This window comes from Camelus dromedarius, chromosome 5 (assembly GCF_036321535.1).
Source record: "Camelus dromedarius isolate mCamDro1 chromosome 5, mCamDro1.pat, whole genome shotgun sequence".
Lineage (NCBI taxonomy): Eukaryota > Metazoa > Chordata > Mammalia > Artiodactyla > Camelidae > Camelus > Camelus dromedarius.
This window is the reverse complement of record NC_087440.1, coordinates 82,366,058-82,392,895: the sequence shown is the minus strand read 5'-3', so window position 1 is coordinate 82,392,895 and position 26,838 is coordinate 82,366,058. Positions and strand designations below refer to the sequence as shown.

Here is a 26,838-nt window from a genome sequence, read left to right as displayed (position 1 = left end):
GGAACCCTTCTACTTTGTTGGTGGGAATGTAAATTGGTGCAGCCACTATGGAGAACAATATGGAGATTCCTTAAAAAACTAAAAATAAACTCACCATGTGATCCAGCAATCCCAATCCTGGGTATATATCCAGAGAAAAATATAATTTGAAAAGACGCATGCACCCCAGTGTTCACAGCAGCACTATTTACAATAGCCAAGACATGGAAACAACCTAAATGTCCATTGACAGATGACTGGGTAAAGAAGCTGTGGTATATTTATACAATGGAATACTACTCAGCCATAGAAAAAAATAAAATAACACCATTTGCAGCAACATGGATGGGCCTGGAGATTGTCATTCTAAGTGAAGTAAGCCAGAAAGAGAAAAGAAAAATGCCATAATTTTGCTTATATGTGGAATCTTTAAAAAAAAAAAAAAAGGACACAAATGAACTTATTTACAAAACAGAAAGACCCACAGACATAGAGAACAAACTTAAGGTTACCAGGGGTAAAGCGGGTGGGAACAGATAAATTGGAAGTTCGAAAGCTTCACAGGTGTATACATCTATTAAAATCCATCAAATTGTACATCTGAAATATCTGTGGTTTACTGTACAGAACTGTTACAGCAAATAGGAAACACACATCACATGCCCATCTCTGGCCACCATGGGTTTGGCCAAGACCCCACTGCTGGGTCTCCCTATTGTGCGCACGCTCTCTCAGCACCTGCTTTCTTCGTCCTTGGTAGTGCAAAGCATCTGGGGCAGATGTATTTTTTACTCACCTTGAGTGAGACAAGCTTTACTTTACACCAAAGGAACACAGCATATAGGAGACCCCTCTTAAAAGCCAGGGACAAAACAGTGCCTATCTCCCAGTGCCCAGTGCTCCCAGAAATGAGCAAATCTCTCCCCCTTCCCACCAACCTCCAGGAGTGGCCCTGCTTGGGACTCATGCCCCTGAGGGCTCTTCTCAAGACAATTTGATCTTGAGCTCAACCAGCTAAAACCAAAATTTGCGAGTGAAATAAATGTATCCTCAGCTTAGAAGCCTGGGTTGTTATTAGGCCCAAGAGTAAAGCTTTATTTGTTTACAGTTGACTTTTGGATTCCTGCAGCTGGGCTGTGTCCAGTGCAGTATTTGTGTATATTTTGCATCAAGTTTAAAACTGCAGGACATCTTTTCTAAGGCTTTGTTTAAAACTGGATGCATAAAAATAAAAAAGAGCAATGGGATTTTAATTTGCTGAGAAGGAAGGCTGTTCGTCAGTGTTGACAACCTTGTGGCGTAGCTCTTTTTGTACTTTGTTTCCCCCTTTTTGTACTTTTCAATTTTTTTAAATTTAATTTTAATTTGGGGGTGGGATTAGATTGATTGATTGATGGATGGATTGCTTTTTAGAGGAGATACTGGGGATTGAACCCAGGACCTGTGTGTGCTAAGCATGTGCTCTACCACTTCAGCTATATACCTTCCCCCTCTCTTTTTGTACTCTTTATCCTTTTTTTATTTCTTGGAAATTATGGCCCATCCTCCTGCTCCCGGAGCCTTCACTCTCCATTCCTATCCCCTTCTCTTCGCTCTCCCTGGGCCCTGAAGCCTCCTGATCAAATGGAAGAAGTTTCCTTTCACCACAAAGAATTACTGGGGAGTAGTGGAGTCTTCGGCAGCAGGAGGGCCTGGGACACAGGATAACATAGACAGGATTGCATTGTAGGGGCTGTTTGTAGCACACTTCACTCTTTGATCAATTCTCAAATCCAGCCACACTCTGAAAACTGGACTTGAGCTTCGCCTACTATGTTTTTTTAACTTTGGTCAGCTGGGCTCTGTAAGCTGTCAGCTCAGTCTAAAGAAGACGTGATTCTGAAAACTCAGAGCCAGCCCCCGGATTAACAGCTAACCCTGGCATGTGTCTGGCTATTTATAAGACAAAGAAGAAGTAAGCCCCAGGTGATGCCAAGGCCGGGAATGGAGCAGCCAGGCAAGGTGTGGGGTGAAGGCGATAACCTCGGGCCACCCAAGACCCATGGACAGTGGCTCTGGCTGGCTGCGGCCACCTGCTTGTTTACTTTGCAGAAGGTTTAGCTGCAAATGATGCTGAGCCACATGCTTGGACTGAGTCAAGAATCTCATTTTTGTAAGATAATAACATATGTAAAGTGTCCGTGGATGCTTCTAGTAAATATTATTAGTGTTTACTCTATCAGACTTTCAAAGTCACTGGTGATACAGCTGAGCAAAACCAGCAGTCAGTTCTTCCAGATGGTACCTAGTGGTAGTTTAAGGCTGCAGCTGGTACTGACGTGGAACTCATGGGAAAGACAGATTAAGGCCACCCTAAGTCCCTCCATTGAATAATGTAGTGTGAACACGAGTGGCTGAAAGATAGCCCAAAACTATGGATGGACCAGCCTGTCAAGAAAACAATCAGCCTGCGGTGGAAGGTCTGGGGAAGAACTGTGCCTCAAAATCCTACCTTCTCAGCAAGTTTGATATGACCCTTTGACACTGCCTATGTTCCGACCCCTGGAGGGTCAAACTCATCTGGGCCTCAGTTTCCTCACCTGCAAAATAGGTATAACATTATTGTTATCCTTTTGTCATAGAAGACTGGGACATTCTCTGGGGGTAATTCTTTATGCTGTAAAGTCTATATAAAATGTCTGATACATTTGAAGTGCTCAAAAATTTTGGTAGTTATTGGTGGATTATAAATATTGAGGTAGTGTCTAAGGCCAATAATATACCATGCAGCTTAAAGGGGGCGCCCAGAGTGGGAAGAGCCAGCATGACCTGAAGAAGTTGGGGCTGTGGCCCTGCAGGAGATCTGGGCAGAGGGAAAAGTCATGGGCCTGGGTGACACTTCATAATTCCGGCCTGACCAGAACCCCCTACCTTGACAGTGTGGTTATTATTAGGATGAGAAGGGGGCTCAGTGGGCTGAAGTCAAAATTCCAACTCCTCACACAGGCCTGCCCCTGTTGATTTTGCTACTGGTGACCCATTCTGGATGCAGAAAAATACAGTGGTAGGGATAATAGCTGTTAGCAATCTCCTAGACCCATTTCGACTCTGCAGTGTCTTACCAGATCAGACTCAGAAGCTATGTTTAATTGTGACCCAAAGAATCACTATTGATCCCAAGCATGCCAGCAAGTGGCAAAGCTCTGCCTTAGAGCTTGGGGCCCTTTAAGTAGGAGGCTGCAGTTATATTTCTGATGTTTTATTTCTTGAGCTTAGTGGTAGCACACAGGTGTTCCCTATAGCATTCCTTATGCCTTATTGCATATCAGGAATATTTGTTAATGATTTTTTAAAGGACAACGTAGGCCCCATCCCACCAGCAAAGAGCAGTCAGTTCTTGATTACATAACCTGGCAGAGAGGAACAGAGATGCAGTAAGAGGGAACGCCACAAGCAGCAGACTGGCATGCCAGTGGTTTGTTCAGACTAGTTTTAAAACATTCCCTGAACAACTGTAAGGGGAGGCAGTCCGCCCTGAGCATGATGGATGGCGAGAGGAGGCCATCCAAGAATTAACATTTTAACCCAGATGATCCCGAGAGTGAATGAGCAGATGGTACAAAGCTCAGTTTGAGGAGCCGTGTGTGCTCACTCAGTTAGGCCAACAGGCTTCTGGGGGTCATGGACCTGCAGAATGAGTGACCTGTGGAACTGAATCCATCCACGGGGCCCCTCTGAGCAGTGAGCCCCACACAGTGGGGCGTCCTATACGAACGTGCGGGGGGAGGAGAGGTGAAGAGCCGGGAGGAGGTGGGAGGGGCTTCAGCACCATCCGGGATACTCAGTAACTGCTTAATAACTACTCGTGGAATTGAATTCAGGAAAATCAAAGAGAACAAAAAATGGAAATGCAGATCTTTGCCAAGTGCTTTCTGGCAGTTCAAAACACTTTTGCGCTCTAAGGGAGAGTGACAAGGATTAATTATATCACATTGGCTTTATGCTTCTGAGGCCACTTTACCCTGGAAGCTCCTTTTTGCTCCTCACCCCTGCCCTGCTCAGGCTGAGCAATTCTCTGTGGTGGTGCAGGATATAATTCTGCCATTTACTATCAAGATATTGCACCTGACAGTGAAGGTTTTAGTCTGTGATAGTCTGAAAAAAGACTCAAGAGATGCCAAATATTAATATCCATCCTTGAGAAAGAGAGGAATGCCAATTACAGCAAAGTTGTGTTGGTTCACCAGTCTACTGATGCCAGAGCCCATGGTCTTTCCCTTCGCATCTTGAAAGGACATGACTCAGTGCCTCAGTCAAAGGTCACATCTGTTCTCCCTATTGTCAGCACACCTTACTTTTTGAAGTAATTGTGTAGCCGCTGTAATTAGGGGCCATACATTCTCTCTGAGAAATCGGGGCAATCCAGCCTTCACAGGAGCAAGTTGATCTGCTCATCATGGTCCACATGTGAAATAATAAGCTTCCCTAGTTTCTTGGTGAAATCACAGCCACTATTTGAACTTATAAACACCGTCTGCTTCTTACGTGTTAAACAGCGAAAGATCAAACTCAGACTATTGCCAGGAGCATGAAAGAATAATTGGCAAACTCCTGTGTCATCATATACAGTTTCATAGATTTCTTTTCAAAAGCACTTTAAAAAAAAAACTTCACAAACAGACAAAACCATATTCCCTGATGACTGTCCTTTGATACATGGATGTTTCCTGAAGTTTTAGGCTGGGCCCTGAGCTGTTCTGTGATGTCATGGACACAGACGGCCCCTTGGAAGCTCAGGGTCTACTACTCTGCAATCAGGTGAAACCCTCCTGGTGAAACCTACTGGACGACCCGGGAGGCCCAGGGTCTAATACACTTGAGCTTCTAGACACTGTACAGTTGGATGCTGACCAGGGTAGGGTGTCCAGACATTCCTATTCTGAGACACTTTGAGGTCAAGCAATATTTACAAGCAAGAAAACTGAGGTTCAGAAAGATTAACTGACTTACCCATAGTCCGGTGGAAAGACCTTCAGGGATAGCTCCACCCTGGACACCATGTTTCTTTTTGTTTTTTATAAAAATTTTCCTAAGAGAGAAAGAGAAAAAGACAAACAGATGTCATTCCCAGCTTTGTAGATAGACACCCCAAATAAATAGGCCACAGAGGAGGAGCACAGGTGATTTAGAACCCAGCTCCCTTGACAAAGGGATGGGTCCCAGAGCTGGTTTTGTCTGTTCACCAGCATCCCGCCCAGCATCCTTCTGCCCCTGCAGGTGGACCACGCTGACTGGAGCACTCCACTCTTGTCAGAAGGTGGCTCTGTAGCTGTCCTGAGATTTCGGGGAGTTGGAAAGAATGGTATTATGCCTCCTAGGCACAGGTTAGGGGCCAGCCAGCCCACAAACTCCCCTGTGTGCTCTGGTGTCCTGGGTCTTCAGCTCAGAGAAGGCCAGAAAGGGTGATTCTGGGAGCCAAGGAAATGCTGTGAAGTTAGGGTGAAGAGTGGGCTTAAGTGTCCCCTGTTCTTAAGTGAATGAGAGAAGCCTGAGCTGTGGCTTCTACACAGGGGCCACTGATCTGGATGCAGAGGGAGCAGCCATCCTTGGCAGAGGCTTTTCTGGGTGGCAGTTCTGGGGTTGGAGCCTGGGCTCCAGTGGGGTGCAGGGTCAGGGATTTTAGAGGTGGACATCCTCTCAGTGACCATCTAATTCAAATCTGATCGTGCCACGTTCCCACTGAAACCCCTCTGTGGCTCCCAACTACTTCCCGAGAGAAGCCCCAGAGCCCTGTGGGGTGCTCCTCATGGTGGACCAGGCCCTAGGCCCCGGCACTCCTTGCCCTTCCCACTCTTTCCCCAGCACCCCCAACCCCCTCCTGACAGATCTTCACTGTAGTTCACCTGTCAGGATGCTTCCCTATTCTCCGCTCTCAGCCCAAGGCCTTCAGATCACCGTCTCCTTACGGAGACTTCCCAGACCCCATGCTAGGTTGAAGAGCCCAGTTCAGCACCCAATCTAATGAATGTATCCCTTCCCCATTAGTTCCCCACTGCAGCTCCCCACTGCATGTCGCCAGCATCTGGCTTTGTCCCAGGCGCCACACTCAGTGAGCTGGAAGGAAATGACCTCTGGGGCAGGGAGGCACAGCGCAGGGAAGGATGGAGATGGAGCCCTGTGCTCCAGTCTCACCTCCAGCTCTTACTTCCAGACTGCAGATGTGTCCTTTTGATGCCCTGATCTGGTTTCCTTCTCTGTGCTCTTTGACCCTCTGCTCTCTGAGGACTTCCCTCTGGCCCTAATATTCTTAACAGCCATGAATTCGGCCATGAATTTGTTTAGTCCTGGTCTTGGAAAATCATGTCAGGGAAGTTTCTCCTAGGCGCCCTCCTCCCCACCCTCTCCCCCTCCAGGGAGGCAGGTCCTCTACTCTTTTCTCCACCCCTTGCTTCCCTCACAGCCCACCTGAGGCACCTTGCTCTGCTGGGAACAATTCCCTGCCAACTGCAAGCGAAAGGGAGATAAGAAGTTAATCTGAGCTAGGTGATCATAGCTTCATGTATTATCTCAGACAGGCAGGCATGTTACAGGGCACCTGCCCAAGGCGAGAATGTCTAAGGACAGTGGGAGAGGAAGGGCAGGGCCTTTGGGTACAAGCCTTTCTGGGAGCCCTTCAAACAGCCACTGGGGTTATTATTTGCCTGGATGACTTGATTATTTATGCAACAGAAATGTTTGAGACCCCACATGTAAAAGCCAGCCTATAACTGGTTTGTTAATGTGGTGAAGGTTCCCGAGGCCTTGGCTGTTGCTAGAAGTTCTAGAAACATATAGTCTGTCACGACTGAGTTAAGAAAAAACAGATAATTTGAACAGATTGATCACTAGAAGTAAAATAGAATCTGCATTGTAAAAAAAACCTCCCTGCAATCAAAAATCCAATGTGATACACCACATTAACAAAAGGAAAGAGAAAAACCACAATCAATCATCTCAAAGATGCAGAAAAAGCATTTGATAAAATTCAACATCCATTCATGATAAAACTCTCACCGAAGTGGGTACAGAGAGAACACATCTCAACATATTAAAGTCCATGTATAGCAAATTCACAGCCAACATAATAGTCAACAGAGAAAAGCTGAAAGCCTTCCCACTGAATTCAGGAACAAGACAAGGATGCCCACTCTCACTACTCTATTCAACATAGTATTGGAAGTCTTAGCTACAGCAATCAGACAATAAAAAGAAATAAGAGGTATCCAAATTGGAAAGGGGGAGGTAAAACTGTCACTTTTTGCAGATGACATGACATTCTATATAGAGAACCCTAAAGTCGCCACACAGAAACTATTAGAATGAATAAATGATTTCAGCAAGGCAGCAGGATACAAAACTAATATACAGAACTCTGTTGTACTTCTTTACGCTAGTAACGAAATATCAAAAAGAGAAAATTTTTAAAAATCCCATTTAAAATCACATCAAAAAATAAAATGCCTAGGGATAAACTTAACCAAGGAGGTAAAAGACCTATATGCTGAAAACTATAGAACACTGACAAAGGAAATTGAAGATGATTCAAAGAAATGGAAAGATATCCTGTGCTTTTGGATTGTTGGAATTAATATTGTTAAAATGACTATACTACCCAAAGAAATCTACAGATTTAATGCAATCCCTATTGAAATACACATGGACATTTTTCACAGAACTAGAACAAATAATCCTAAAATTTATATGGAATCACAAAAGACCCAGAATTCAAAGCAATCCAGGAGGTATAACTCTTACAGACTTCAGACTATACTACAAAGCTAGAGTAATCAAAGCAGTGTGTGTTGGCACAAAAATAGACATACAGATCAATGGAACAAAATAGAAAGCCCAGAAATAAACCTATGTACCTACAATCACTTACTTTATGGCAAAGCAGGCAAGAATTACAATGAAGAAAAGACAGTTTCTTCTAGTGGTGTTGAGAAAGCTGGACAGTTACATATAAATCAATGAAATTAGAACATTCCCTCACACCATATACAAAAATGAACACAAAATAGTTTAAAGACCTAAATGTAAGACATGATACCATAAAACTTGAAGAGAACAAGATGTGAAACATTCTATGACATAAACTATGGCAATATTTTCTTAGATCAGTCTCCCAAAGCAAAAGAAATAAAAGCAAAAATAAACAAATGGGACCTAATCAAATTTAAAAGCTTTTGCACCACAGAGGAAACCATCATCAAAACAAAAAGACAGCCTATGGAATGGGAGAAAATATTTGCAAACAGTGCAACCCACAGAGGGTTAATATCCAAAATATACAAAGCAGCTCATATAACTCAATATTGAAAAAAACAAACAACCCAATCAAAAAATGGGCAGAAGACCTAAATAGACATTTTCCCAAAGACATACAGATGGCCAACAGGCAGATGAAAAGATGCTCAACATCACTAAGTATCAGAGAAATGCAAATCAAAGCCACAATGAGGTATCACCTCACACCAGTCAGAATGGCTATCATCAAAATGTCTACAAATAATAAATGCTGGAGAGGCTGTAGAGAAAAGAGAACCCTCCTACATTGTCGGTGGGAATATAAACTGGTACATCCACTATGGAGGACACTATGGAGGTTCCTTTAAAAACTAGAAATAGTGATACCATATGATCCAGCCCCACTCCTGGGTATATATCTGGAAAAAATGAAAACTCTAATTCGAAAAGATACATGCACCCCAATGTTCACAGCAGCACAGTTTGCAATAGCCAAGACATGGAAGCAACCTAAGTGTCTATCAACAGATGAATGTATAAAGAAGACGTGATATATGTAGTATGTGTGTATGTATATATATAATGGAATACAGCCATAAAAAGAATGAAATAATGCCATTTGTAGCAACATGAATTGTCCTAGAGAATATTATGCTGAGTGAAATAAGTCAGAGAAAGGAATACTATATAGTACCACCTATATGTGGAATCTAAAAAATAATGCAGATGAATTTATATACAAAACAGAAACAGACTCACAGATATAGAAAACAAACTATGGTTACCAAAGGGAAGAGGGAGGAGGGGATGGACAAATTAGGAGTATGGAATAAACGGATAAAAACTATACTTTACTATCCATAAAATAAATAAGCAACAAGCATTTACTGTATAGCACAGGTAATTATATCCAATATTTTATAATAACCTATAATGGAATATAATCTGCCAAAAAAAAAAAAAACCCTGAAACCTGAATTACTATGCTCATAAGCAATATTGTAAAAGGAAGGAAGGGAGGGAGGAAGGAAGGAAGAAAAAAGAAAATCCACACTAGTTAAATAGTGCTTTAGGTGAAGAACTTAACCTAAAGTTCCAGATAACTCAGGACTAGAGGTGGGGGAGCACCCTTAAGGCTTCACAACAGAACCGGAGAAATTGCCTATGCAGAGGCTGGGAAAGTCTAACCTCCTAACCTCCCTTCAACAAAGGAAAAGCTTCACATTCTTCAATGAAAAGCTCAGAAAGCAGCAAAGGGAAAGAAGCCAGACTTACAGGAAACCCCCCCCCCCACCCCAGCCCATTCATGATTCCTCTGACCCTCTGGAAGCCCTGTGAGGAGCTGGCAGACGCTCTGACCTGCTCGGTGACTCACTTCCTTCCGCACAACTTGTGACTTGGTCCGCAGGACAATGGTGCAGCGGTACCTCTCCCCTATCAAAAATGCCATTTCTTCTACCTGGGCACCTGCATCCTCTTCTAGCCCTGCCAGTGCCCAGCCCTACTTCAGGAAGCATCATCCATCAGTCCTGTTCACCATTATAAGCCACAGAAACCAATGCTGGCTGATTTAGGCATTAATGGAATTAAATCTCAGGTGGTTCACAATCTCTGGGAGGATGAGGACCAGGCTGGAAATCTGGGCGGCCAGCAGCAGAGGCTGGAAATCCCCCTCAGGACTGGCCTGGCAAGGAGAGAATGCACTGCCACCCCTGCTGCGTGTGGGTTCGCAGGCATGCCTGGACCAACTCCACCCACAGCTGCCAGAACAACCTTAACTGTGTCGGAGGCCACTGCCCCTGGACTCTGCCTGGGAGAGTTGAGGTTACCCACATTCACTGTAGCCACAAGGGAGTCTGGCACAGTGAGCGCCTGGCATTTTCAGCCTCTCCAGTGGGAGGAAGGTTCTGCCTCACCAGGTGGGGGACTCCCCAAATACGGGAAAGGAGATAAAGATCCTAGGTAGCCACAAGGCATGAGAAATGGCTGTTCTGCCTCCCACAACTAAGGGCAGCTAGTAATTACACTCTTTTTGCTCCTTGCCTTCCCTGACCAGCACAATCTCTGAGTTTGATAACAGTCACTCAGGTAAAGCACCGATAAGAACTTTTTTCTTGTGATGAGATCTATTAAGATTTACTCTTTTGGCCACTTTCAAATATACAATATTAACTATAGTCACCATGCCATATATTACACCTCATGACTTATTTACTTTATAACTGGAAATCTGTACCTTTTGACACCCTTTTCCATTTTGCCAAACCCCTACCCCGGCCTCTGGCAACCACCAGTCTGTTCCGTGTATCTGTGAACTTTGTTTTGTGTTAAGAGTCCACATAAAGCGAGATCATATGGTATGTCTGACTTACCTCATTTAGCATAATGCCCTCCAAGTGCATTCATGGTGTTGTAAATGGCAAGATTTCGTTCTTTTTTTATGGCTAAGATATATACATATACATATATAAAATATAGCATAATACACACATAATATCTCAGATTTCCTTATTTTCTTTATCCATTCATCTGTCTGTGGACACTGAGGCCATTACCATGTCTTGAGTATTATCATAAATAATGCTACAGTGAACATGGGGTGCGTATCATTCTGAATTTGTGTTTTCGTTTTCTTCAGATAAACACCTTGAAGTCGAATTACTGGGTCATATCATTGTACATCTTAAAAAAGAAATCTGGGTGGGGTGAGGACAGGTGTAACATCTGTCATGATCCTTCAGCAACAGATATTCAAACCACCCATTCCCGCTATAGTTCATCAGAAAATAAAATAACGTCCTCGAATAGACAGTGCTGTCAGCATCCTTCTGCTGACCACAGACTATTCTGGATAGTATTTTGAAAATGAAACTGATTTATTAAAAGCTTGCAAGATCAGGCGAAAGGCCTGAGGTTGACTTGACTGTCTTGCTGTGGGGAGAGCCCTGGGCTGTGACCCAAGGTCATGACGGTGAGTCCCCTGGGGATGCAGCTATGGCCTGAAGGCTTAGTTCTCTTGTTCTCACTATCCCACTAACTGGCCACATAACCGTGGGTGGGTCACTTGGGTATCCGTTTGTAAAACAAAGCTGAACTGCTAAATAGTCTTTGGGTAGCAAATCCAGGAATCCACATGGGTCAGCCAGGAGGGGTGTTTGTTATCAGAGAATACAGGCTGGGGAATCACCTGCTACCTGAGGGCTGGAAGGCAGCAGGACCTCAGGTAGGTTTGGAAGTGATCTTTTCATCAGCTAATATTTACTGAGCTATCACTGTATGTGCCAGACTGTGTTCAAGGCCCTGGAGATCAGTGATGAACAAACCCACAAGACCTCTGCTCTCAAGGAGCTTAGAATGAACCAGGAAGCAAATGAATACATGTGACAACACTGAAGATGACACATGCCACGAAGACACTAGAGCAGGCTAATGTGATAGATGTGGCTGGACGAGGGGCCACTTCAGCATGCCATGCTCTGAGAATGTGGTATTTAAGGACATTCCTGACTGTCAGGAATGAGGCAGCATGAGAATGATAAGGGGCAAGAGTTCCAGGCAGAGGAAACAGCCTGCACAAATCTCAGGTGGGCCTGTGCTATTCTTGCTTGAAGACCAATGTGCCTAGGGTCCCATGAGCCAGAGCCAGAGCCAGAGCCTGAGTTAAGTCTGAGAGAGGCAGGGGCTGTAAGTGCAGGGCCTGGAGGGCATCTTGGAATGGATTCTCTTTCTACCTCCCACCTCTGGGCCTTTGTGTCTGCCTCACCCCTCTTCCTTCTGTAGACTGGTTTCCTCTGCTCCCAGGCCATATGGCAGATCAAGGCTGCCCTTGGGTACCAAGTTCACCCTTAGAGTCTAGTCACTCAGAAAAACCATCTCAGTCACATGAAAGGACTATCACACGTGTGTCTCTGGTCCAATGACTTGTAGTCAAAACCACTGCGGCTGCTCTGAGACCTAGTCAGAAGCCCAGGAGCTTCATGGTGAGAATAGGGCAGGCATTCCAAAATTATCTACCCCAGAAGGACTGGACCACATGGGCCCCTGCCTAGCTGTAGGACTCTGAGAGTGCAGGAGGAGTGAATGGACTGCAGAGTAACTCTGGGTTGTTCTGAAGCAGTCTCAAGGGTCAGGAGGAGTTGATTTAAATCAGTTCTCAAACTTGAGGGTGCATTAGGACCACCTGGAGGACTTGTTAAAACGCAGATGGCCACACCCTGCCTCAGAGTTTCGAATTCAGTAGGTCTAGAGGAGCACAATCTGAGAATCTGCATCTGTAACAAGCTCTGACCATGCTTTAAATGCTTTGGTTTCCAAAGTGGGGTCCATGGCCCTGGCCCTACCAGTTTCTTCAACCTGCAGGATCCAGAGTCAGGACTGGAGTCAAGAAGTGGGGCCCAGTGTGTGCGACCAGCATTGTGGATCCCTCTGTGCACCACGGTTTGAGAATCACGGTTTTTAAATGTTTCAAAACGTCGGAAATGTCTTTATTCCCAACCTTGAGTGTCACCATGGGGAAATAAAAGGTGACCAGCCAAGGGACGTTTGCTCAGTGCCTTTCAATGGTTAAAGTGGTTAATTAATCAGTGTGTTTGGATTAAAACAAAACAAAACAAAACAAAACAAAACAAAAAACAAAACAAACAAACCCTCCACTTTCACCAAAGAAAATGCAGGTTACCTCAGGATAAGTAAATCCGGCCTTTGGGGTAGGTAAGAGCTCTTTTTCCGAGCATTTTCATTTCTCTCTGCAAGAAGAGACCGTCGCGCGGTTTGCTGCTCAGGGTGAATAAAACCTGGGAGAAAGTTTGGAGACCTGTCGTGCGAGCCCTGGATCCCAGGGTCCCGGGCTGCCACTGGCCGACCCGCCCTGCAGTCTGCGCCGAAGCCTCGTGGGGGATCCGCCAATGAAGCGCCGAGGAACTCCATGACCTCATCGAGAGACTCTCTCATTGGCTGTCTTCACTTCGCTGGGCCCGCCCCTTCCATTAGAGCTCTGGAAAGCTGCGCTGACCCCGCCCCTAGGCTGAAGACGGATTGAGTTCTTAACCTGGTCAGCGAGCCTTTCGGGCTTCTTTTCAAACAGATCCCTCAGAAGAAAAATTCTGCTTTCTGACAGACTTGAGTGCCTTTCAACTACCCAAAGTACTGGTTTTTCTGCTCTGACCTTTGACTGCTACGTTACTGCAGTTTAGCTGGTGTCGTCAGCCTTTCCTCGGTACCTAGCAGATCACAGTTATTTCTCACTTATTTTAAGCATGTATTTTAACGAGTTTTGTCTTGCTTCTCAGTGGGTGAATTTCTCAAGCCCGACCTTACCATGGAATGCTAGTGATCATCTGTCCCACTTTAACCTGGGAATGAATTGGCTGGCGCCCAGAGAGGGGATATGACTTTCACAAGGTCACCCAGCTGGTTAGTTACAGAGGTAAGAGTCAGATCCAGGGCTCCTAACTCCAACTTTAGTGTTGCGCGTGCACACACACACACACACCAATCTGCTGCCTGAGAGCTCAGAGCAGCATTGCAGTTTAGGAACCTCTACCTGAAGGAGAACCCACATACCAATAAGGGATAATCCAGGTTTCCTCACATTCTAGCGGCTGCCTAACTCTCATTTTGACATGGTAGAATCATGGACGTCACTCTCCTAGAGCAGCTCTTAGCTTACAAATGAGGAAACTGATGGGATCACAAAACAGGTGGTGGTGGGTAGAGGCAGGATTTGACCCAGGCCTCTTGCTCTTTCGTCCAGTGATGAGCCCCAAATGTCAGAAAGAATGGAAAGCCCACAAGTCCTCAGGAAAAGTTCCCTGCAGTCAGCATGGTTTCAGTACTGAAACCATCTGATTTGGGAGTGAGAAAACAATCGGAAGTGCTTGCTTCTCCGGTTGGCCAGCAGCTCAGATGAGCCCTCTTCCCCAAGTTCTCTAACAGCTGCTTTGTGACAGAAATGGAGACCAAGTTGTGGATTTTTTCTCATCTGACCTTGGTGATCGGGGGCTGTGACCCAGTTCTGGGTCAAGGATTTTTGAAAACTCAGGACCACTCTGTTAGATGGGGAGATTTGGCGAACAGACTACCCTGAGATCCTTTTTGAAGGCTTGGCTCAGGGTTTACCTCCTCCAACAAGGCTTCCTAGAACCCCCAGGTGGGCCAAGGTCTCCTGCAGTCCCCAGTCATCTGAGTCCAACTGTAGAGCTATTGTTCACTTCTTTGTCCCTTTTCCCAACTAGACAATGAATTCCTGAGCGATGGCACACACTTCGTACAATTTTGTATCCTCAGGACCTAACACTGACACATAAATGACAAATGTTTGTTGAACTGTGGAAACCTTGCGTGCTAGGCCCTTTGTGCAGGGGATGATCACTCACAATTCTTAACAGAGGCAGATTTTGTGTCTATGAGGCTGCCCCACACAGAATGAGAATTAGCTCCTTTTTATTAGTAAAGTGTTTGAAATGAAAACTTCACAACTGTTTGTAATACACCTCTGTAAGAACAACCAGATCCCTTGTGCTTACCTAATTCCTGATTGTCCTTTAAAACTCCGGATGTGAGAATTTCATTATTCAAATCAAACCACTGCATTTTTTTCTTCTTCGCCTGGTCTGCTGGGAAACTCAAAAATCATTCTAGCCACACTCTTAGGAACAATCTTCTCCCTGGTGACAGGTATAGTGTTCTCCCTTGTATCCACATAGCGTCTGATCTTTACTTTTTCATTTTCAGATATAGATGGGTATTTTAATATGTTAAAAGAAGTCCACTCTTTGCCTTTCTGGAAGAAGGTAGGACAGGTGATATATAGGGTAACAGGAAAGTGTCCCCAGAACTCTGAGTGTGAAAGAAAAAACACTCATGAAGATAAGTGATTTCTATCACATAAACAAAAAACCAACCTGATTATTTTTATGGTGTCCAATGTCTATGCAAGGTCACCGTGAATGGAGATGAAAGGTGAAAATTCAGAGTTGGTCCTGCCTCATCCTGGGCAGGGGGACACAAATCTGAGACTTATGGATATTCTCAGGCCTGGAGAGGGAGGCTCAGAAATGGTACCAAGATGGCTCACAGAGTTTTTCCAGGGCTTGGATAATGAACTTCTTGAGACAGTCTCTCTGGTTCTAAGTCCATGCTCACCAAGCAACCTCCAAGAACCATTTCAGTTTTGCAAGCATCCTGACAATGGGAACTGAGTCTTGGGATATGGGACACTGCGGGGTGGCTTCCATCATCAATGAAAGTTGGCATGGAGCATAGCAGTGGTCTCTGGTGGGCTTTCTCAGTGGGAGTAGGTGGAGCATCCTGGAGTGCCCATGTGTTTCTGCACTTGCAGAACTGAAGGCCACCCAGGAAAGTGGTTTCTGCACCCGGGTCAGGCTGTGCTGGGTCCCTCCTTGAGCAGCCAGCCAGCCTCCTACATCTGGCTAGCCCTCTCAAATGGCAGCATATGGTTAATTGGAACATGAGCTTCATTGCCTGCGATGGGGTTGCTCAGCAAGTTTCCCACTGGTTTGTTCCTGAGTGGGAACCATGGCTCCAGGAAGCAGCAGATGGCCCTGGGAAGAAAGCCAGGAGACCCCACGGTATTTCAAGGCGGGGGAGGGGCACAGAGTCATCTAGCATCATCCCCAGAAACCCTGCTCAAAACAACAGCAGTGATGTAGCTTTTATAAACAGTAGCCTCATTCATAAAAGCAAACCTGTTCACTGGAAGTATGATAAACCTGGAGGATGGATAATACATGGAGTATTATTACACACCATAGAATAGAAAGGAACCACAGCTCCGCACAATAAGGACAAATCAAGAAGCATAAAGAGCAACAAAACAAGTTACAGAACATGAGACCATTTTAGAAAGTGTGAAACCAGAGTCATAGGGTTACGTATTAGACTTACATTACAACAGGTGGCAGGAAGTGAGTTTGGTGGTAAAACTACTTTAAAAACAAAATAAGGGTGTAATAAACACAAAAATTAGCTCATGGTAAACTCTGAGATGGTTAGTTGATTCCTTGGTGTTCATTTTATTATTTTATTATATAGGCACCTCTTGATTATATGCGTTTTTGCATGTGTCAAATATTTCATAGTTAAAGACATGCAAAGGCACTATAACTATCATTACCCAAGCACGAGCGCTGTGGCTGGTTTCCCGTTTTGTCCAAGCATTGCTCTAGTGCCCGCCCACAGGCCTAGCCTGCATGGCTCACACCCGCCTGGGGCTCTGGGGAGTCTCTGGCTCAGGCAGCCGGATGACAGAACTGCTGCCCAGCATGGGGAGGTCAAAGGTTAGCAGTGACTGTTCTGTTAGCACTCTTGTCACTTCCTCTCTGGATTTCCCTCCCCCCTTAAACCTGACCCATATGCTTGAGCAAGCTGATTCCCGCTTCGCCATGAGCCCATCTGCCTGGAGTGCAACCCCAGCCCCACCACCTTCCTTCTACTTGTTCATCCAGTCAACGAGTATTTACTGAGCACCTACTATGTGCCAAGTGCCATTCTCAGTGCTGGGGATGCAGCAGGGAACAAGGCCACACAGAAGTCCCTGCCCTCACGGAGCTTACATTCTCGTGAGAGAGATAGACTAACATTAAATTAATCAATGTAAATCAGGCGGTGACAAGCAGAAGCCTACAGCTGAGTGCGGGGACAGAGGGTGGAGGGAAAGGCAGGGAGCAGGTTTGGCTTGGGTGGTCGGGAAGTTCTCTCTGCGGGGGTGGCCTGGGTCAGAGACCTAAAGAAAGGGAGGGTACGACGTGGATATGTGGGGAAGGGTCTTCCAGGCTGAGGGAGGCACAAGGGCAAAGGCCCGGCCCCTGCTCTCACTCGATCTCTTTCTTTTCCTGGAGCCCCTCCCCGCCCCACTTCTCCCCCAACCCCCCACTCCTGCCTTCCACTCCCTCCCCCCACCCCCTACCTCCACAGCCTGCCATCCCTCTGAAGCCCTCGCCCCTCTGCTCACCTCTGCCCTATTCTAGTTGTACAGGGGCCCAGGCTTTTGGGGGAAGAAGGCTGGGAGGTCTTTTTAGACCTCAGAAGCTCCCCCATTCACAATGACCTTTGCTCTGATCCTACAGCCCGTCTCCGCGGCTCTTGGCAGCCAGCTCTCCTCAAGGAATGATCCTGGGGTCAGACTTCCCGAGCCATCTTCCAATTAGCTTCTTCCCTGCCCGGCATCGCAAGGCCTTAAGGCTGGATTCAGCCTACAGGCTGTGATTTTTCACACCCTTGTCAAATCTATAATACCAATGCCTGGAAAAAAGATGTTGGCTTAATTACTGTTATTAGCATGAATGACTTTCTACTTCTTAGTTTCCTTGAGGGCCGTCTGCAGGTAAACTTACCTGGAAAACTATCTGGGGACTGGACAGTCTCCTCCTGTGATCACCTGTTTGTCTCCAGGGTTGCTGTGGCAGCTGTCAGAGTAGCTGGGGCAGTGCATGAGGATTGAAACATCGCAGATGTGGGAGTGAGCCCAGAAATCAAGGAGCCCGGTTCTTGGGCTCCACACCGTGAAGACTAGGTCAGGATGACAATGTTTGTCAGTTTCTGCTTCCAAGGCCCATATCCCAGCAACCTCAGCACTCAAGCAGATGTTCTGAAGGATACTCTGGTGGATGCTGGCCACTTCCAGGGCAGACTGCCATGAAGGTGGAAGCCTCAAATGTAGTCAGTTATTACCGTCGTGTTAAATCCTGAAGGAAAACATTTGCAGGCTCTTTCTAGACTTTGGGGATCTCCAGCCTCATTCATTCATTCACTCATTCATTCTTTCACTCAAGTTCCTACACTGTGCCAGACTCCATGCTGGGTGCAAGGGGTACAGAGATACAGGATGGCAGGTCACATTTATTGCACTCTTATGGTCTACCAACACCATTCTAAGTGCTTTACCTGTAATTCCTCATTTAATTCTCAATCAACTCTATGGGGTAGGTATTACAGCTGAGGAACTGTCAAAAGTAAGGCATGGAGTGATTAAATGGAACTGCCCAGGCAGCACATGCTGCGTCAGGGTTCAAGTTCCACTCTGCCCTCATGAAGACACAGGCCTTGTCTGGGAACTTATCAACTGTGGAGAAGGGGTTGGGTGGCCAGAGAGATAGACAACAAAAATTTGCCTTACAGCGTGGCAACCAAGGCAGCAGAAGCATCAGTCATTACAAGATCAGCCACAGTTTATCAGAAGCCTCATCACAGAGGGAAATAGCAACTGCCATGGAATCACACAGAATCTGCCAGATGGTGAGCAGAGCTTCTTGGTGACCTTTGGCCTGGGTCTCAAAGAATGCACAGGAATTTTCCTCCTAGACTAGAGGCGGGAAACCATCCCATACAAGCATCTGGAGAGACAGACTTCCATGCTAGAGCGGAGAGGAGAAAAGGAGAGTCTGGGGGGAGGTATATATTTCCTCTGGAGATTCCTTTTCCTTCCCTTCCTATTTCCTCTTGGTGGAACCAAAGGGACCTCTGTTGAAACTTTGACATTCTATTTCCCTTTCCTTGGGCTGTCCACAGCATCTAAGGCCCATCAGGCCAAACTTCATCACTTCATAGGTCCTTGGAGGTGCTTGATGTTGTGTTGGTCACGTCAGAAGGCATCTCCTGATCTTCCCTCCTCACATCTCTTAGTGTCTGAGTTTTGTCACTGGTTAACTGGGGTCCACGTCTTTTCTTCCTAAGAACAGCCTCAGGGCTGCTGAGGGGATGAGAGACGAACCCGCAGGTGAGAACTCTTGGAAAGCTAGTGTCAGGCACCCCTAGAAGGGATGATGCTGCGTATGACTTGGTGCTCACTCATACCAGCTTTCCAGACTGTCACTCCATCCTCAGATGCAGTATCCGGAACCCAGCACTCTCACCACAGCCACAGCTGTCACCCTGGCCCATCTACCACCATCTCACTCCTTAAATGCTGGCAGTATTCTCAGCACTGCTGCCACAGCGATATTCACAAAATGTAGGTCATATCATGACACTCTTGCATGGATGCCCCATTTCACCAGAGGAGAAGCCAAAGTCTTCATAAAGGCCCACAGGCCCAACACGAACTGCAGCTCTTCCTCCCGCCTCTGAGCTCCCCTGCTTCGCCCCCTCCCTCACTCCATTCCAGCCACTCGGGTCTCTTTGCTGTTTCCCCCAACTCATTAAATATGCTCCCAGAGCCTCTGCACTTGCTATTTCCTTCTGCCTAGAATGCTCTTCTCCAAGAGATATGCTCATGGCTCCCTCTCACCTCCAAGTCTTTGTCCAATGCGATCCATTACACCCAATTTAAAATGACAAAACCCACACCTCCTCAATTCTTTATTCTTCTCCCTGTACCCTGCTCTGTTTCTTCAAATAACCATTTTCACCTTCTAATTTACTAGTTCATTTTGCTTATTTATTCCCCTCTCTGGAATGTAACCAAGGCAGGTATTTTGTTAGTTTTCTGCTGTATCCACAGCACCTAAAATGGCCCGGCACATAGTAGGTGATCACTACATAGTCATGGGATAACTGAAAGAAGGCGCAGCTTGGACACCTGCCCTGGCTCTTAGTCTCCAGGACCAAGACAAGGAAACCCCACGGGTGACTCTACATCCTCCTCGGAGGGCAGGGGAGCTGGCATCTGAGCTGGCAGTCCTTGCCTGGCTCAAATGAGTTCAGTTCAACAGACATTTATGGAGTCCTGGGCAGGTGCTGTGCCTGCCTGGGATGGATGAGTCTCCGCCCACCTCGGGCTGGATGGGGGCGAAGGCTGTCTGGGACAAGGGGGCCTGCTAAGGGGCACAGGCCAAGCCAGGCCCACAGGATTCTCCCGGAAACCTGAGATGGCAGGACAAGCTCAGGCAGGCCTTCAGCTCCCACCCGTCTCATACCTCAGGCCAACTATTCCTGCCTGACCGGTGACCTTCCCCAGGGTCACTGCCCTTTGTAGGCCCTATTCTTGAGGGTTCTGCGGGCTTCCAGTCTGCCTCTCTCCCTCTGGGGTCTCCCTCCCTTATGCCACCAATCCTGCCTGACCCCTACCACCACCCCTGACTTTCCTCCCCTCCCTCCCCCAACCCTTCCACCTCGAGTCTAGGTCCTAGCCCCCGCCCCACTTCAGGTCCCGCTCCCGGGCCTCCCTGCCCCTCGCCGGCCTCCGCCAAACCTCGCCCTTCCCCACGCCTCCCGCTGCCCCCGGCCCGGCCCGCCTGGCCCCGGCCCCGGCCCGCGCTGCGGCTCCGGCCCTGGCCGGCAGGGGCCGCTCCTCTCGGCGCCCGGGGCCCCGCCGCGCCCGCCGCCGCCGCCGCCGCCCGCTCCCCGCCCCTTCCCCAGCCGGCGCTCCCGTTACGCCGCGGAGCCGGGAGCCGGAGCCCGAGCCCGCGGCGGCAGCGGGAGGCGGCGACGGGGGCGCCCGGGCGGCAGCGGCGGCGGCGGCGGGGCCTGCGGGGCCTGCGGGGCCTGCAGGCGGGCGGGCCGGGCCCGGCCAGGCCGCGATGGCGACCAAGAAAGCGGGCTCGCGGCTGGAGACAGAGATCGAGCGCTGCCGGTCCGAGTGCCAGTGGGAGCGGATCCCCGAGTTGGTCAAGCAGCTGTCGGCCAAGCTCATCGCCAACGGTACGCGCCGGGCGCGCCGGCCTGGGCTGCGGGGGGCGCCGGGGCCTCCGCCGATGGCCGGGGCCGCGAGGCGCCGCGGGGCGCGGGGCGCGGGCAGGGGCGCGGCCGGGGCGCGAGGGCACTGCGCCCGGGGATGTGCGCGGCGGGGCCAGGGCCTCGGGAACTCCGGGTCCCCGAGGTCGCGCGGCGGGGGCGTCCCGCGGCCGAGGGCTTGTGTCCGGCGTCCCAGAGTTACGTCGTGCAGGGCGGGCTTCTGCAGAGTCAGGGAGTCGGGGGTCTCAAGGAGTCGGCCGCTGCACCGGGGTCCCAAGGGGTCAGGGGCTGGCCTATGGGATCTAAGAAGTTAGAGGTGATGGGGGAGGGAGCTCCGTCAGGACATGGGTGTGGATGCCTGGGGATCCAGGGTGTGTATGGTGTGCATGGAGTTAGGATGTGTTTATGGAGGGTCCTGCGAAGAGACCCCTGGGAAATATGCTTTGTAAGCATGGCATTCAAAGGGCTCTAGGTGGAAGCCCAGACTTGGGGTGTGGGGGGGGGATAGTAGTGGAAGGCAGGTTGAGATGTGTCCTGGGGTTCAGAGGGTAGGATGTCAAAACTGAGGATCTAGAGAGGTCGGGTTTGGGAATATGAGGGAAATAGAGTCAGGGGAGTCAGGAGGGAGAATGCCGTGGAGAGAGGTGGGAATGTGGCTGAGGAATGTTGGAAAATGAGGTTGGGTGTGTGAGGGGCTTGGTGCCTAGAGGAAGAGAGGCTCTGAGCAAGTCACTGAGTAGGACTCTGGTTCCTGGAGTTACTCTGTGACCCCTTTGACTCAATAGGTTCTTATACCCAATTGAATCAAAATTGCATCCCAAATCCCATTTCAGAGGGCAGCTCCACGTGGCCTTATTTGTTTTGGCAGCAAGTATCCTTAATATTTGCTTGTCTTTTAGTGCCCGCCAAGACCGCAGGCACCAATGGACAGGCGAGAGGGCAGAGGTTTTGCCCTAATTCATCTCTGGCTTCCTGAGGCTGGGTGAGCACATGTTGGCTGAACAAATGTGTAAATGATAGAATGACATTTTTCTAAGAAAAGACATCTGCACTATTTTCAACCTTCTCACCTCAAACTACCCAGAAGTGGAGAGGGATATCACGTGCCCTCTTCAAGAGTGGTTTATATTTGTGCCTATTATGGCATTAGTGCCTCAAAATACGAACTTGGTTTTGTGCACTCTCAACTATGGTAGCGTGCTTCGGGCAGGTATTTCCCGGGCGAGTGCAGGTTCTATGATTGTGCCGGGGCATGGAGGAACCACGGACCTGCCTGGGCCCAGTGTGGTGGAAAATGTTGACTCTTGTCAGTTATGTCAGCATTTGAGGAAAAGGAGTTCAGCCCCCTGGGCCCCAGAGGCAGCCTGACCTCGCCCTCCCTGTGAGGGGCACCACCTTGTCCTCTTGCTTCTCTTTTCCGTACCTGCAATGTTTTCTCGTTTCTTCTCAGGTTTCGACCAGGGCCCGCTTCGTGACTTCTCAGCTGTGCAAGCATATAGTATCTTCAGGGCAGGTTGATTTTAGGGTTAAATGGGTTCATTTGTGCGTCCCCTGGCTTTTCCTTTCAGAACCCACTTGTTTCCTGCTTTATTTACTCCTTCAAACAATATTTGCCTGCCCACATGTGCCAGGCATCAATGGTGGTGGCCAGCACTGACCAAGCTCCTACCCTCATGCACTTACCTCCTTTGAGGAGACGGATGATAAGGGGAGACAGAAAATATGGATGTCAGTAAACAAGGTAGCTTCAGATAGAGGTGATTTAAAGAAAACAGACAAGGTGGTGTGATGGAGAGTGATAGGGAGGGGAAGAGGGGCGACTCGAACTGTGATCATTCCTGGAATGAGAGATAGATGGGCTTTTGGTGTCTTGGGCCCATCTTACTCACCTTCATGGCTCCTCCCAGGCTTGGCTCCCTTCCCAAGACCTGGTCCCTGTGACCTAAGCCAGTCATTAATGGGGTTTCTGGTGGAGCGGGTTGTGTGGGCCATTGTGGTCCATGGGTCTGTGTGCAAGTTTGGTTTTTGGAAAACTCATGAGATAGATTTCTGCTCCAGACCTCACATGGTAAGGCGCAGCCTTAGGCAAAGGCTACTTAGTTGCAAAAGTTCACCCAAACTAGAAAAGGTCAAAGAGATTGCTCAGGAAGATTAAAAATAATAATAATAAAGCAAAGAAAAAGAGTAAAATAAAACAGAATTATTGTGGCTCTCCTTTAGGGTTCAGAGAAGTGTTTGAAGGAAGGTCTCTCCCTTCCTTTGGATTATGGGGTTCCCTTGGCTGGTACTTCCTCCTGGCTTTGGGGGCACCAGCTCCCCCTTAGACCCACTTTAGTGCACTAAACCTGAAGTTTTGGGCAGATTTAGCAAGATCTTTACGCTAAAGCATTTACTGTTTAGAATAAGGACAGCGAGTTAATGTCATGTTTGTCATACCAAGGCAGTTACCTTGAAGGCAGTCAGAGGCAGAAACGAGCATGGTCTTTGGAACCAGCCAGACCAGTGCCTGAATCCTAGACCTGCCACTTCCTAACTTTGTGACCTTGGCCAAGTTACTTAACACTCTGAGCCTCAGTTTTTTCATCTTAGAATAGGGACTAAAAGACTTACCTTGTAAAGGTTGTTATGAGGTTCAGAGGAGCTAGAAGACGCCCAGGGCTGACAGCTGACCTGATCTTAATTAGGTAGGCCCTTCATTCACTCACTTAGTCATTCACTCCACAGATATGGAGTCCTTGCCATGTGCGAGTCACTGTTTTAGGCACTGGGGAAATACCAGTGAACAAAACAGACAAAAATGGCAATCATCCCTGCCCTTATGATGCCCACATTCTAATAGGGAAGGGGCAGGGCGACAGATAAGTAAAATCATTAAGTAAAATGTACAGGACGGTGGATGGTGGTAAGTGGTAGGAATAAAGAGGGAAAAGGAGAAAGGTGCTTTGGGAGCAGGGTAGGGGGGTGCTGGGGAAGGCCTCACTGGGAGCAGCGTCTGAGATAAGAGCTCAGGTGGTGGAGGAATGCATTCCAGGGAGGGGACTTCAAGGGCAGAGAAGGGCAGAGCGATGGCAGGGCCAGATAGCATGGGGCCTCCTAGGTCATGGTTGAGGGTTTGACTTTTCTTTGAGTGACATGGGAGCCATGAGGGGGGTCTGAGCAGAGGTATCACTCATCCTCGATGCTCCTGCCTGCAGCGGCCTTCTGCTCAGCACAGCAGCTTACGCGATGGGAGCACAGCAGCCCCTCCCCAGAAAGGGCTGTAAATAGTGGACACTGTCCGGCACGCTGCTCCAGCCCAACTCCTTTGAGATAAATTACTCTAGACAGTTTTGCCAAGAGGCGGATAAGGAAGAAAAGGGCAAATGCCAAGCTGAAAACAGAACCCAGAAATCCCTTTTCTGCATCCTACCCCACTGAAGTCACCATTTTAATCACTCCATCTCAAGAAACCAAAATGTGTGGCAGCTGATTGCCAGGCCCTGATGAGTTCCAGCAAGAGAGGGATCTCAGAAGCTAAGGTGATGGGAGAAGATTCCACTCAAGTCCGGGCTCTTGCTGCATGAAGTGTGGTCGGGGGACCCGCAGCGTGGGCAATATTTGGGAGCATGTGCAGAGTGCTGACTCTCGGGCCCCACCCCAGACGTGCAGGGTCACAGCTTGCACCTTAAGCAGGTGTCCAGGGGATTGGTGGGCACTGGGAGGTCTGGGGATCCTGCCCTTGACCTGAGGTGGCAGCCCGAGGGGGTCGGGGTGGACATGGAGAACCACCCATTGGCTTCTTGTGGGCTCACAGGTCAGCCCTGGCCCCTGGGAGGGCAGCCCTCCCTGCCTTCTGTCCCCAGAAAGTCACCATCCAGCCTCCCGATGGCGAGGTTCACTGCTGTGTGAGAAGGTGTAGTGATCTGGCCCTGGGCTTCAGTTTGGACTCTACTTGAGGCTGGCGGGGTGACCCCCATCCAGTTACTCAACCTGGCAGGGCCTGCGTTTCCTCATCGGTAAGATAAGGTTAATAATTCTGACTCCATTAGGCGGTGAGGATGAAATGAGTTGATATATGTTTTTTTTTTTTGAATTGATATATGTTACACTTGGTACATGTGAAATACTGGTGTTCATGCTCCCCTGCTGACTCAGTGTGACCCTGGGCAAGGCAGGCCAGGTCCTGGATATCACCTGGTTGGGAAAAAAGCATGGGAGATTGAGAGATGACACATCTGAGCTGTGTTTGGTCAAGACGCCTGTGTATTTCTAGAACAGAACAGGCCTTTTGGAGCCCATGCCCACCCCACCAGACAGCCGCTCCCTTCCAAGGCGGTGTCTGCCTCTCCTTCCCTGGGCTGCTCATCTCTGTGGCCCAGTCCCCGAGCTCACTTAGAACCATTAGGCCCCTATTGATAGTGTCTCCTTGAAGAGACCATCGCCCTTCTGGTTAGATGTGATTTTGAGACATTTTAATTACCTCTTGGTGATGAGTAGGTAGGGGAATGGTGCCTGAAACAAAGACTATTTGGGAGGGCAAAGTTTGGTTACAAAATGTACTTAGACCACTGAGTGGGAGTGAGGTTCTTGCATTGCCAATAACAGATAGTCCTGTTGTTTGAAGGAAGGGGCACTGGTGGCACTGTGGCTTCCCTTCTGGGGGAGGGCAGGGCTCCTGGACCGCCCGCAGGTCTTGCTCAGGCCCCTGGAGCTTCCCCAGGGAGGGGGAGATGTAATGGTGGCCCTGGGGCTCCGCTGCTGGCCCTAGAGGTTTCCTGGGGCACAGGGCTGCGGTGTAGCTGTCAGCCGTCTGCAGGGTGAGCAGGTGGCCCTGGAATGGCTTCTTTGGACATTTCTGGGGTAGAGCAGACTCCCAGCAGTCAGACCACTCCCAGCAGTCAGACCGTCCCCAGACAGAGGGGAAGGAGACTTCAGTGACGCTCCCTCCTGATCTTCCCAGGCCAGCGTTCTACTTTCAAACGCTCTGTCCTGCCGTCTCAAAGACATGCCTCTGTGGCAGACCACACATCCTGATTTTTGGATCCAGAAGATTCACTTACTCGACAATAACACATTGGTTCTCTGGGCTAGGCATGTGGGCTCGTGGTTGCTGTGGTCAGGGCAGAAGGATGGTGACTTTGGCCTCCTGGGTGCAGGAATTTCAGGCTCTGAGTGGAGAGGGAGGAGGATTCCCGAAGTCCATCTGCTTGGTCAGCCAGCCTTTCCAGCCTGGCTTCCCACCCCTGTGGCGCACCCTCCTCCCCTTGACTGGTTTGGCCGGGGACCCTCTCCGTCATCTTGCTTATCGTCTTTCCATCCATGCTCCTGCTGTTTGGCTCCGGAACCCTCTCTGCAGGTCAGAAGCCTACCCATCTGTCAAGGACTAGTTCAGGTTCCTCCCAGCTGTCCTCACAGAAAAGGCTGTTTGCCTCTGAGAGACAACCGCAGAGTGTTAGAGTCAGGTGCGTTCTGAGAGATCACACTGTATAGCTGTTTTCACACTGTCCTGTCGAGAGACCCCCAGGGAACATGCTTCTGGGGCCTGGAGGTTGGGGTGTGCAGGCCTCAGGCACTGGAGCAGTTACACTTTCCCTGAAGGTCTCTTTTGAAGGATGGGCTAATGTGCTTAACAAAACACATTTGAAACCCACTGATCTAGTCCAGCCATCTCATCTTACAGATAAGAAAACGGGCCCAGAGAGAGGTGACTTCCCTTAAAGCCACCAGCTGGTGATGGCAGAGGCCAGCAGGGTGGGTCAGAGGTCTGGGCCCGGCTTCAGTTGCTTCAGCTCAAAGTGGGTTTCTGCTCTTTCCTAACTAACTCCATCTTGTGAAACCCTGTGTGTAAAGTGGGGACACACATCCAAAGTCATTTTCTTGAAACTCTTGTGTTTCAGGATGCAGAGTTTTTCAGAATTCGCTATATATGACTGGACATTTATGTGACACTCCCAGTGGGGTCAGGAGTAGTACTTCATGATAAAA

At 48.5% G+C, this 26,838-nt stretch overlaps 1 protein-coding gene across 5 annotated transcripts in view; it reads left to right on the top strand.

Annotated features, from left to right (window-relative positions):
- The first annotated feature begins 20,682 nt into the window (after positions 1-20,682).
- TTC7B (tetratricopeptide repeat domain 7B) overlaps positions 20,683-26,838 on the top strand; it is a 225,405-nt gene continuing 219,249 nt past the window's right edge. For all 5 annotated transcript variants that reach the window (XM_064486195.1, XM_064486194.1, XM_064486193.1 and 2 more), the window contains exon 1: positions 20,683-20,841. In XM_064486195.1, the coding sequence (XP_064342265.1) occupies positions 20,721-20,841 (121 nt within the window). In that variant the 5' untranslated portion in view covers positions 20,683-20,720. The remainder of the gene's footprint in view (positions 20,842-26,838) is intronic.